Here is a 13,166-nt window from a genome sequence, read left to right as displayed (position 1 = left end):
AAGACAAAGCAAATGTAATAGTCTTAAATTACATGTTCTAGGTATTTCAATGAGCAAACATAGAAATATAATAACACCTCGTTTATTGAGTTTGGATTTGCATTTTAATACATTTGATGTTAACAAAAGTAGAACCACTTTATTTCACAAGAGTTAAACCTGGAAAAGGCCTAATTGGTCAACTTATTTCTCCCTTTTCCACCTTTGTTGTTATTCTTTAGTGCTTTGTGTCCTATGTTACTGACTCAAGCACTGGCACATCAACAATTTGCCTTGGGACACTATTTCAATAGACTAATAGGTCTTATTGTTATGACACTTGTCTTGATATTCAGCTATATTTTTCTAGTGCTCACTTTCATCCTATTCCTCCTAATTATAAACAAGTTGGACCATTTCCACCCACCCCCAACCTCCTCAAAATCAGTATACTTTTCTTTTAGTCCTTAAGTACATAGAATATCTATAACAATGGCAGAAGTGTTTTAATATAACATGAGATCGAAGTGTGATGCCATTTTAAAGACTAAGAAACATCCCTATCATGGTTCATTTTTCCCCAATATTAACTTATATTCAGACACCAGTTGTCAAAGTGGAATCTTCATATGTTGTTTTTATTAGGTCTTTGCATCTGCTTGATTTTGTGTTTTTTTTTTGTTGTTTTTGTCATCTGGCTTTCTCTTCTGTATAAACCTTGTTATTTACGTTCCTCAGTAGAATCATAGAATTGTTGAAATGTTTACAGTATTTTTCTTGTGTTTTCAACATTGTCTTCTTTCTGTTACTGCATCACCTTCTCAGGGGATTGTTTTGGTAAGAAATTGCCTAATTATATGTTGTTGGGGATGTACCAATACAGCTTTCTCACAAGCATGGATGCTTTTTCACTTCTGTGCAGTTTCTTTGGTACTGTTGAATAGCATATATAATTCCAGTACTTTTATTGCTATAAACTCAAGTCTTACCATTAAGTTTTCATCATCTCAGGGATTTATAGCACCATACGCTGAAAAGTATTGCATCACCCCACTTCTGCCCCTGTGCAGTGTGTGGGATGCTTGAAGAATTTTGTAGAATTTTGTGAGGTTACTGCACAATTACATTGAACCCATTTTGGTGATCCGATAATACGATTATAAGCAAGCCTACCATGCCTTTCAGCTGGTGGCCCTATACAGGAAAGAAAAACTGGCACCAGAATTTTGAGTACTCCACTTGGACTAAAAAATTAGGTATCTTGAAAATGCTCGCAGTTTGTAGTATGTTTTTATACTTGCCTTAAATTGGTTAGTCTCTAAGGTGCCACAAGTACTCCTTTTCTTTGTAAAAATGATGCCCAACTTGATATTCCCTTTGGTGTTTCATTTCTTTTCTCACATCTTCTCAGTTCCAGTCTTTGACATAAATTCTTTCAGCTCAATAAATCAAAACTGTTATCCTTATTGATAAGAACACCACCACCCAAACTATAGTATCTGCTTCTCACTCTTCATCTTCATCCTCTAATTCACCCCACACTTTGACTTGATTTTGCCATCTGCATTTCATGAATCTATAATTTGTTTACATTTCCATCAGATGCTATACTCACTACTTCTCTGCAGAAAAGCTTACTCTTATTTTCATTTCCTCTCACCTACACTGTTGTAATTTGTGCTCCCTTTCCCCTTAATTCTGTCCTAAAGTTGCAACCCTTCAGACCTCAGTTTGTCCAAAAAGTGCCCCAGCTCATTGTGTCTACCCAAAAGCAGAAACACAGCCCTGCTGCTTGCATTCTCAGAAATCTTCACTGGCTTCTCCATTTCTAGATCAGCACACAATTCTTTGTCTTTGTTTTTAAAAACCCTTTCCCCCAATCTCTAATCCATTTTTTTCTTATCCTTAGCCTGTTTCTGAAGCTTCCTTGGTTCTCCTCTTCCTTTTTTCCCCCACAACAGTCATTGTAACCTCACCATCTGGAGCAGAACCTGATTTACTCGGTCTCTTTGCAAATCGTATCTTCAGATCCATCTTTCTTCCTTGTTCTGAGACTCTTAACCTTCTTTGTATAATATATTATCCCACTCTTCTTTTGCTTAATCATTGTCCCTGAAACTTGGCCATTTTCCCTCCTCACCTCTGTCCTATTACAACTATAGATGTTGCCTCTGGCATATTTTAATGTACTGTTATGATTGACTAGAATAATATGTGCTGTCATTAATGATACTTTTGTCTGAGCAATGCTGCATAAAATTGTAGTTATGTATTTTATACAGTACTATAAATAGAGGTGAGATGTATGTAAATGCTTTAATTACATTAAAAAGACTCCAGTGGATACATTAAAATGAGAGATGAGATAGTTTTGGTTTCATATGGATAGAAACTTTGAGAAATTAAAGTAACCAAAATGTGTTCTGCTAAATAAACCAAAGGGATTTCTTCTTTCTATATCTTAATGCAGAACTCCTCCCTGACTTCCCCGAAATAATACTTAAGAAAAAGTACTTTGCAAATAAATATACACAAAGCCATCAACTTAGTTGATTTGTTTTGGGAGAGGTGCTACTAAAATTCCATTTAATAATGGGTAAGAATTTTAAAATTCATTTTACTCTCTGCCACAAGTGAATTATGTTCTTGCTTCCTATATAGAAGCATGACCTGGTGGCTAGAGATTTTTTTTTTCTTTTCTTTTTTTTTTAAGATGAGTGGCCAAATGCTTACAGTTTTTGCTTTGGCTGCAATTTACTCAGGGCTGCAACTCTTTCTAGCTTGATGCACCACTCTGCCTAATGTTAGTCACCCTTTATAGTTTTTGTGCTTGGGCCTCTCATTTGCCTTTTTACTCAATTGATTTGTGTTGCTGGAACACAAATCAAGAAAAGCAGGGTGTGCAAACATCAGCACAAATCAGGTACAAATATCAGCAATTCCTCTTCTTCTTGGAAATATGAACTTTCCCTTTTTATGATCCTGTAAAAGGCCCCAGGTTCCCCGTGGATCTTCCACTTCCCTATTGAGAGCCCAATTTGCAGGATTAAACAGGTCTAGCAGTTTCTCTGCTGGACCTCAGGTGCTGCTTCATTCAGCTCTTGTGTACTTCGTCATGTAATACTCTGGAGCATTTCTGACTGGGGAAGAACCAGAATAGGAAATGTGAAAGCAGTAGCATCCAGGTCCCTTAGAAAAGCTGCTGGATTCAGAGATGTGTTCCTCAATGGCAGTGCCCCTGTATGGGAGGAAGACAAAGGCAGTTTGCTTCATGTTGCAGAGAGAGCAGAGGTCCTTAGGAGATCTTTTTATTAGGGCTGTCAATTAATCGCAGTTAACTCACGTGATTAACTCAAAAAAATTAATTGTGATTAATTGCAGTTTTAATTGCACTGTTAAAAATAGAATACCAGTTTAAATTTATTAAATATTTTGGATGTTTTTCTACATTTTCATATATATTGTATTCTGTGTTGTAGTTGAAACCAAAGTGTATATTTTATTACAAATATTTGCACTGTAAAAATGATAAAACAAGAAATAGTATTTTTTAATTCACCTCATACAAGTACTGTAGTACAATCTGTTGTGAAAGTGCAACTTACAAATGTAGACTTTTTTGTTTTTGTTTTTTGTTTTGTTACATAACTGCACTCAAAAACAAAACAATGTAAAACTTCAGAGTCTACAAGTCCACTTGGTTTGCGGGCGATACCAAGCTGGGAGGGGTTGCAAGTGCTTTGTAGGATAGGATTAAAATTCAAAATGATCTGGACAAACTGGAGAAATGCTCTGAAATAAATAGGATGAAATTCAATAAGGACAAATGCAAAGTACTCCATTTGGGAAGGAACAATCAGTTGCACACATTCAAAATGGGAAATGACTGCCTAGGAAGGAGTACTGCGGAAAGGGATCTGGTGGTCATAGTGGACCACAAGCTAAATGAGTCAACAGTGTAACGCTGTTGGAAAAAAAGTGAACATCATTCTGGGATGTATTAGCAGGAGTATTGTAAGCAAGACATGAGAAAGAATTCTTCTGCTCTACTCTGCTCTGATTAGGCCTCAACTGGAGTATTGTGTCCCATTCTGGTTGCCACATTTCAGGAAGGATGTGGACAAATTGTAGAGAGTCCAGAGAAGAGCAACAAAAATAATTAAAGGTCTAGAAAACATGACCTATAAGGGAAGATTGAAAAAATTGGGTTTGTTTAGTCTGGAAAAGAGAAGACTGAGGAGACATAACAGTTTTCAAGTATTAAGGAGGAGGAAGAAAAATTGTTTTTCTTAACCTTTGAGGATAGGACAAGAAGCAACGGGTTTAAATTGCAGCAGGAGGTTTAGGTTGGACATTAGGAAAAACTTCCTAAATGTTAGGGTGGTTAAGCACTAGAATAAATTGCCTAGGGAGGCTGTGGAATCTCCATCATTGGAGCTTTTTACGAGCAGGTTAAACAAACACCTATCAGGAATGGTCTAGATAATTAGTTCTTCCATGAGTGCAGGGGACTGGAGTAGATGACCTCTCGAGGTCCCCTCTAGTTCTATGATTCTATGATTGTTTTATTTTTAAATGTAGGGGGTTATGTACATAACTCTACATCTGTAAGTTCAACTTTCATGCTAAGAGATTGCACTACATTGCAATTAGGTACTTGCATTAGGTGAATTGAAAAACACTATTTTTTTCATTTGTTTTTATACTGTGCAAATACTTGTAATCAAAAATAAATATGAAGTGAGCACTGTACACTTTGTATTCTGTGTTGTAATTGAAATCAATGTATTTGAAAATGTAGAAGACATCCAAAAATATTAAAATAAATGGTATTCTATTATTGTTTAACAGTGCGATTAATCAAGATAGCCCTAATTTTTATAATAAAAAAGATTAAAACATTTGGCCATAGCTAGTAAAGGCATAATCAGCTGCATTGTTCATATGAAGTGCGTAGGGCCACCCATATGGAAATTTCTACTTCAGTGTTTTATGCTGTGCTGAGCAACACTTTCACCATCCCACTGGTGATGCTGTAAATGGGCATGAATGCCTTAGCCTACAATGTGTATTCTTTATATATCACGAAGCTAGTACGTCAGATACAAATATGTAAGTACTTATGTATTGGATAATTTTATAAGGTGTTTTACATTGTAGCTTGTTTGGAGCTATAGTGCTTTTACCTCCAAACATTTCTTTGCACTGAAGTCTCACCCTAATGTTTTTACTCTTTTGCAGAATTTTGGTAATGTTCAAAAGTAATCTGTTAAGAAATGAAGTTAAATTAAACCAAAAGGACAGATTTATTCTGTGTTGAGATCATAAGGATTTTTTTTTTCTGGAATGTACTGTGTTTTAATCCGTTTGATCTTGTGTTGTGCATCACATTGTTGTTAAGGAAGCTCTGACTTAGAGAAGGTTCTTGTTTTGCATCATTGCACCTACAGAGGAGAGATGATTTTTACTTTTGTATGGGCTAAATGTAGGTAATTTTTAAAACTATTTTACAGTGATGGCAGCGTAAGCCAGTCACAGGATGACAGTATTGTTGGAACAAGGCAGTGCAGACACAGTCTGGCCATAATGCCTATCCCTGGAACACTCTCATCAAGTAGTCCTGATCTGTTGCAGCCTACAACCAGCATGCTGGATTTTACTAATCCTTCAGGTAAAATAATACATTTCTCTATGTTCTGTATGTGTAATGAACTCTGCAACCCACTGGAGCACTCAGTCTGAGAATATATTAGTTGATGTAGCAAGGTCTATTTACAAATCGATATACAGAGATTCTGAGTGTTTACCTATTTTAGTAAAACCAAATATAAAGCTAATTTACAAAACTACAATTTTATTTACTGGTTCCTACCATATATACAGTGTTTACAATGACATTGCCACAGCGAATAAAGGCTCCACAGCATTAGCTCACTTTTAAACTTTATTTGCAACTTTTACTAAATGTACCAATTTTGGGGAAAACAACACCTTCTACTGGCAGTCAGCTGTACTCACCTGTTCCTGCCATGGCCCTATCAGGTCCCAAACTGGAGAGAAACAACAAAACCCAAAAAAGAACCTCACCTCGTAAGCCTGTATGCCAGGTCTCCTTTGCTGTAACTTGAGAGCTCGCTCCTTCTCTCCAAGCAAAAGCAGAACCTGCCATCTCAAGTGCCCTCCCATTTAGAGAGCTCTACCACTATTTTAGTGAGTGGCTTGGCCTTTTCTGCTCCCTCACACTTCTTTACCATCTCCTCCCAGTGCCTGTGCCCCTCGTACCATAGCTTCTGTTCATGTGCAGTCCATGAAAAAACACTCCGAAAGCATATCGGGTAAAGGTAGGACCTGTAGGTACCGAGCTAGTGTTATTGGTCCCACGCCTTGATGAGCATTTCATTCATTCAAATATATTTTTTAAAACGAAAAATAAAACTTTTCAGTTTTATTACTTATGCCTCTCTGTTGCTGCTGCTATAGGAATGGAGTGGCTGCAGGAGGCAAATGTTGATCATATGCAGCTGCCTGTAAACATGTCAAGCCAGAATCATGTGTTTCCTTATTCTGTATGTAAATTCTAAGGATAATTATATATTCATTAAACTGCCTTTTGGCTAAGATTTAATAAGTGTAACATATCTTTATCTTCATAACTTCTCTTGTAAAATATATGTGCATATATATCTTATCTTATACATAAATATCCATGACAAATCACTTCCCTTCTTGCTGCAAATTCATTGTCTTTCTACATGTAACAAACATACTTTTTTCTAAAAATCTTGATTTAACATTGGTATAGGATTTTACATAGTCATTAGTTGTGGCCAGTTAATCTTTCTTAGCCAGTATTCAGTTTAATAGTATTCATGTGCAAAGTCATTTTTGAATGCAAGGAAGTCTAAAATATCTTTTTGGCAGATCAGCATATTACATTAATTTGACTATTATTCTTGTAATCTGTAGATTTTATGTTTACATAAACGGATTTATTTTTGTTTTTGCTGCCTGCAGCTGTTGGTTTTTACTGTAAGTATTCTGAATTCTGCCAGCCTAAACTTCTTTGTATTGCATGTCTTGTCTGTTGAAATGAACATAGTTTTAAATTGCCAATATTTGTTTACAATTTTTTATTTGCATCATAAACTTTATTATTAGGATTGTTGTTGTTGCTTATTGGACATTTGCATGCCCTGTAACCCATTTTTAACTAAACCAATTATTTATTTTGTGGGGGAGGTGGTGTTGCTTAGTGGGTAAAGCACTGAACTGAGCCTTAGGAGACATGGATTCTATTTCACTGGCCTACTGGGTGACTTTGGGCAAGTCACTTCCCCACCCTGTGCCTCAGTTTCCTCATCTGTAAAAAGGGGATAATGCTACTGACCTCCTCTGTAAAGCACTTGAAGATCTACTGATGAAAAGTGCTATATAAGGGCTATGTGGTGGTGGTATGTTTGATTTTTTTTGTAATAAAACTTTTTGCTTGCCAACTTGAATGTTTTTTCCCTATTATAATCACAAATTGAATCATGAATGGGAAAATAGATTTTTAAAAATACTGTTTACGTTTAAACAAACAGAAAAACCAGCAACAGAACCCAAACCAAAGTGGTTGGCAACAGTATGTCTCTCTTTGTGACTGGCAAAATAAAGTAGTAAAATTTTTAAAAATGTGCATTCCTATTTCTAGATTCCAACTCATGTATTTTGTAGATTTTAACAGGTATATCAAGATAAGTTTCTTGGTAAATTTTCAAAATTGCATCAAAATTGTTTGCTTTAAATATTGAATTTGTAGGTATTTTTACATCAGATACTGTTAGTAAGAATCAGACATTATAATGCTTGTTTATTCAGTACAGGCAGATTGTTTTGTAAGGTTTCATTACGCCTTTGAGGGTTATTGATAGATGGCCCTTTGTTGGTTTCTGATTCTTCTTATCAATGTATGCACTTTTTCATAATATATTTACCCTGTTCGTTCTCAGCTTTTCCAATTCAAATTAATACTTACATAAAAATTATATATTTTTACTTTTATCTAGCAGTTCTTTCTCAGTACCCTCCCCCACCCATATGGGACATCTAAACTTTAGTTTTCCACCATTCATCAATATGACTGAGGTGGCTTTTACTATACAAATAAATATATAGACTCGTAGTGAAAAAGTTGGTAGAATCAGTTTTCATTCTCAATGTGATTTAGGCCCCCATTTTCTTAATACCTTGTTTCGTCCCCAGCTGCTGCAGGGCTACTTTTTCTTCCAACTGGGAAAGGCTGCTGGTATCAAATAATAAATTACTATTCTTTTCCCCTGGAAAAAGGGACTTCATCTTGAATGGGCCCTTAGAATATGTGCTAACTATTCATGCTAAACTATTTGTTCGACCTTGTATTTACCAGCGACATTCTGCGTAACTTTCCCAGATCTGAGGAGAAGCTCTGTCTCACCATCACACGTTGGTTTAATAAAAGACATTCTCTCACCCAGCTTGTTTCACTAGTATCCTGGTAGTGACACAGCTGCAACAACACTGCATCCTGTGAAAGTAATTTTTCTTAATTGTGGGAAAAAACAGGATGGGTTTTTAGAAAAAAGAGAACAAATATTTTATTGAGAATTTACTTTTTATCAAGACCTAGGTGTCTTCCACCCTGACAGATGAATTCCACTGACAGATGAATACTTTTTATCCTTTCAAGGGAAGTAGCAGTTTTACATTTTAAAGGTGTTTTTCTTTAAATTTAGATATTCCAGATCAAGTTATAAGAGTTTTCAAAGCAGATCAACAAAGCTGTTACATTATAATAAGCAAAGACACTACAGCAAAAGAAGTTGTGAGTCATGCAGTGCACGAATTCAACTTGATAGGAGCCCCAGAAACCTACTCTCTCTGTGAGGTGTCTGTTAGTCCTGAGGGAGTCATCAAACAGAGAAGGCTTCCAGATCAGTTCTCCAAATTAGCAGACAGAATCCAGCTCAACGGAAGGTAAAATTGTATTTGTTTTGTTTGACTCTGTCTTTAAACGTGAAGCATTTTGAAAGAAATATCAGAGAACAGTGTCCCAATTAAAACTGGAGAAGAAAGTCTAGAATTGTCTCTTTTATATTACTGAGAACTGCTAAAGATGTAATCATTTATTTCAATGTACACAAATATTCTAACAGAATTGCTGCCCTAGGCTATGTGCAAATAAGATGAATTATTTTAAACTGTAATTATAGTGTTTTCTGCTTGCTGTGCTTATTTGACCTGTCTGCTCTTTTCCTGCTTTTATGGCAGAAAAAATATTTTATGCATCCACTCAGCACATAATTATAATCTCAGGCTTTCTTGGAGTGGGGAAGAGAGATCATTTCCACCTGAAGTTGATGAGAACTTATTCCTCGCATTCTGGTAGTTATGATCTCTGATGCTGTCCATTTTGTAAAACTATATACTTACACTGAATTCCAGTGCCATTAATCAGCACTAGAAGGAAGGCTTCCTACAGCTGCTAAGTATGTATTGCTGGGAGGAGACGGCTAAGGTTTTTCCTCCAGAAATGCCAATAGCTCTGAGAACTCTCTTGTCTAGTGTCTCAGGAGTTTGCAAGAACACTTTCCTGGCCACTACAACTTTTTCAGAGCTCTCAAACTGAGTTTAAGGGACAGTCATAAACTTGCTATGCTTTCTGTTACAAAAAACACTTTCACCGTGGATGTAGGAATGTGAGTTCCCCTAGAAATATTTTTAGTCACTGGGGTGGTGTTATCCATCACTCTAAAGAAAGAGAGGTTCATGACAAGTGGTAGTTGGATATCTGACTTTTAGAAAAGTATATATCTGAATAATACATGGCAGATGAACTTCAGTGTTTAAAAAAGTTTGAAATAAGTTCAGTCACTAGATAACTTAATTCAGAAGATCAGTGCAAGATATACAATGGTTTACATTAAAAAGGAATAATATATATACTCTGGTAGTGGTTACCATATTTACCTTCTAATTAAAAGATACGCTAACTTTCTTTTTCTAAAATGTAATATTACAACTAGTTGATATTAACTTAAGACACATGCATCAGCTTTTATGCAAACCTTTGTGAGTTCTCTCACAAACATTAAGGGCTTTAGCACATTGCCTCATGATCTGATCCAGGCCAGAAGATGTGTTAGAAAGTAGAAAATTCTGTTCAATTCTCGTTACAAGGCAACAGAGAATTTATGAAGGAGAGTCATTTCTATATTTGTAAGTGGTCTCCGTTGGACCATGAAAGTGATATTCTTACATGCCTTTTCATTTCCTGAGTACTGTGTGCTTCATGTACATGTTAATATATTATGCTAATTTTTCTATCAAAAATGGGAAAATACATTTACATCAAGATTTCAAATATTTCTCAGGATCCAGAGCCATTCAAAATGTTAATTTACTGCTGCATTTGCAAATAGACAAGCTACTGACCTTCTGCTGCAGGGCAAGCCTATTATCTACATAATTGCAGGCTAGTATATAGAAACGAGTGATTAATGCAGAGGAAGAAAATATTAAAATGGTCACATAATATATTGAACTTTTTTACTTTTAGTAATGACAGCGTTGTGCAGTGGGTAGAGTAAGAAGCTGAGAGTTGGAACTCACCTGAGTTCCATTCCCAAATTTCCTCTCACTATTAGGTGCTAGGCATGTCCATTATAGATAAGCTCGCTAGTTGGTACATCAGTCCAGTGGGGATAATGTCAAGGCATCAAGGGGTGATGTTAAACTTAATTGTATGTAAAGTACTTTCAGAATGTCAGAGGAAAGCTGCTCTAAAGTTTATTATTATAATACAATTTACCTTTAGGTATTATCTGAAAAACAATATGGAAACAGAGACGTTATGCTCAGATGAGGATGCCCAGGAGCTGCTTAGAGAGAGTCAGATTTCTCTTCTCCAGCTGAGCACCATTGAGGTGGCTACTCAGCTATCAATGAGGGACTTTGAATTATTTCGCAATATTGAGCCTACTGAATACATCGATGACCTCTATAAGATGGACTCCAAAACAGGAAATGCTCACCTGAAACAGTTTGAGGATGTCATTAACCAAGAGACATTCTGGGTTGCCACAGAAATTTTAACTGAGCCCAACCAGCTCAAAAGAATGAAGATTGTTAAGCATTTCATTAAAATTGCCCTACACTGTCGAGAATGCAAGAACTTCAATTCCATGTTTGCCGTTATAAGGTAAAGTACTATTATTTTGGCAGATATTGATCATCTGAATTTTATATTTTACACTCATTAAATTAGAACTGAATATGATTGTGGCATCAAATACAATTTTAATAACTTCCATTGTAGGGAAGAAAATAAAATATTCAGTCTGACAACTTGTGGGGTACAGTGTATTTTAAAACAAATTTTCAGGTTGCACAGCATACCAGTCTATACAAAAAGGTATAATTTCACTACATTCCCCCCCACCCCTTACCCTCAATTTTTTTTAAAGTGTTTATATTGTGGTTTTTGTCATTGCTCCTTAACTGTTACCTGTGTGTTCTTTCCTGTCCATTAGGATAAGGAAAGGAGAGAGTATGTTTGGACAAGCCGTGTTCTTATTTATAAACCTTAAAAACCTGCTGATTATTGCTGCTATTTTCATTGGTTGCTCTGCTTCTCTGATTCCTGAGTACTGTGGGCTTTTGAGCATACTTCTTTTCCCCCCTTTTCTCACTTATCATTACTTTCTCCCTGTGTATTTGAAAGAAACCAGAGATAAGGCAGTTACATAATTTTTTTCCTCACCCATGTAGACTCTTCCCTCACCCATTCTCCAGTCTGTCTCATCTTAGTCTGCTAGTTTTAAATTTTCCTCCCTTCTCTAACCAGTCACTCAGCACCTTTTCTGTTCTCTTTATTTAATATATTCAGGCTCTTTCTTTGTATTTTGGGTCTAATTCTGATTTATACTATGTGCAACTTCATTGTCTTGAATAGTCTGAGCCAAACAAATGTCCTGTTCTCAACTGCTTCGACATCATCATTTGTCAAAAAGACAGTTCTTCACAATACGTCTTTCTGGACTAATTTTTCAACCAATCAGCACTAATACTGTTTCTGAGAATTATGACATTTGACCTTTTTTCCACACTTTAATTCCCTTAGCCTGATTTACAGAACATGTGTGATTCTGTTTTATTCAGGGCTATCCATATATGAAGCTAATCCCAAAGAGATCTGTACTGTGTATGTAGATATGCAGAAATAGATACCCTCATTTCCATTTCCTAATGCCTAGTTTCTCATGGGTAGGAGTTACTCTCCCTCACTATATTTTACTTTCATCAGGCCCTCTAGGATTGAAGTCTTGTTCGAGAAATCAGCCTTTGTTTTTACCCTTATTTCTAAGGAAATTTGCCCTTTTTTAAGCTGTGCCACAAGTAACCCATTTGCAGTTTGGCATGCTGTGTCTAGATGATGCCTTCCTTCTCTTAGCATAGTTATTTCTGCATGTGTCTGTTTGGAGGGCACATTGTTGTGACTGATAGCTTTTGTTTATAAGAAGACCATGATTTAACTGATATGCAAATGATTTGGCAATAGTATGAGGGGGAAATTGTGCCTTTTTTGTATTTAGATTAAAATTAACCAGTTTTGATGCTTTTTGAATCTGATATTCATACAACTTTGTACTTGGATTAAACAAAATTTCTAACAACTTTTTTATTCCACTAATCACTACAGTGGTGAATTACATAACTGCATGATATTAAAATCCACTTCCTTTTATCTTTGATTTATAGAGCGGTAATCTTAGACTGAGTTTCCAAATCATTTCATTCTGGAGAATTTCTTTAAACAAAATCTTATTGTGGGTGATTTTATAAAGTAGTTACTTTTTTCCAATAAAATGTTAATTCATCCTTTCATACAGAGATGTATGAACTGTTTAAGGTTGCTGATACAGTAATTGCAGAAATTGTTTGCATGGCATCCCGTAAGTGTAGTGCTAATGGGCTTTATTGAAACTAAAATTGTCATGCATTTCCTAAGGTCCATATAATCAAATATATATCCTGCTACCTCAAACCATCCCAGTAGTGGCTCAGAACATTGCCCTTACTAGTTCTCTATATTAAGTACTCCTATGAAAACTAAATCCTCTCAAAAATTGATTTAGCAGAGGATACCATCCCTGCTCAAGCTTTTCTTC

General features: G+C 35.8%; 1 protein-coding gene across 5 annotated transcripts in view; it reads left to right on the top strand.

The window, feature by feature from the left end:
* RAPGEF6 (Rap guanine nucleotide exchange factor 6) overlaps positions 1 to 13,166 on the top strand; it is a 231,223-nt gene that overhangs the window by 174,330 nt on the left and 43,727 nt on the right. For 3 of the 5 annotated variants that reach the window (XM_074960463.1, XM_074960466.1, XM_074960467.1), the window contains 4 exons: positions 5,493 to 5,650; positions 6,994 to 7,008; positions 8,733 to 8,973; positions 10,814 to 11,197. In XM_074960463.1, coding sequence (XP_074816564.1) covers positions 5,493 to 5,650; positions 6,994 to 7,008; positions 8,733 to 8,973; positions 10,814 to 11,197 — 798 coding nt within the window. The remainder of the gene's footprint in view (positions 1 to 5,492; positions 5,651 to 6,993; positions 7,009 to 8,732; positions 8,974 to 10,813; positions 11,198 to 13,166) is intronic. The other 2 variants (XM_074960468.1, XM_074960464.1) reach the window with 1 other exon arrangement.

This window comes from Natator depressus, chromosome 8, assembly GCF_965152275.1.
Source record: "Natator depressus isolate rNatDep1 chromosome 8, rNatDep2.hap1, whole genome shotgun sequence".
Lineage (NCBI taxonomy): Eukaryota > Metazoa > Chordata > Testudines > Cheloniidae > Natator > Natator depressus.
This window is presented reverse-complemented; position numbering and strand designations above follow the sequence as displayed.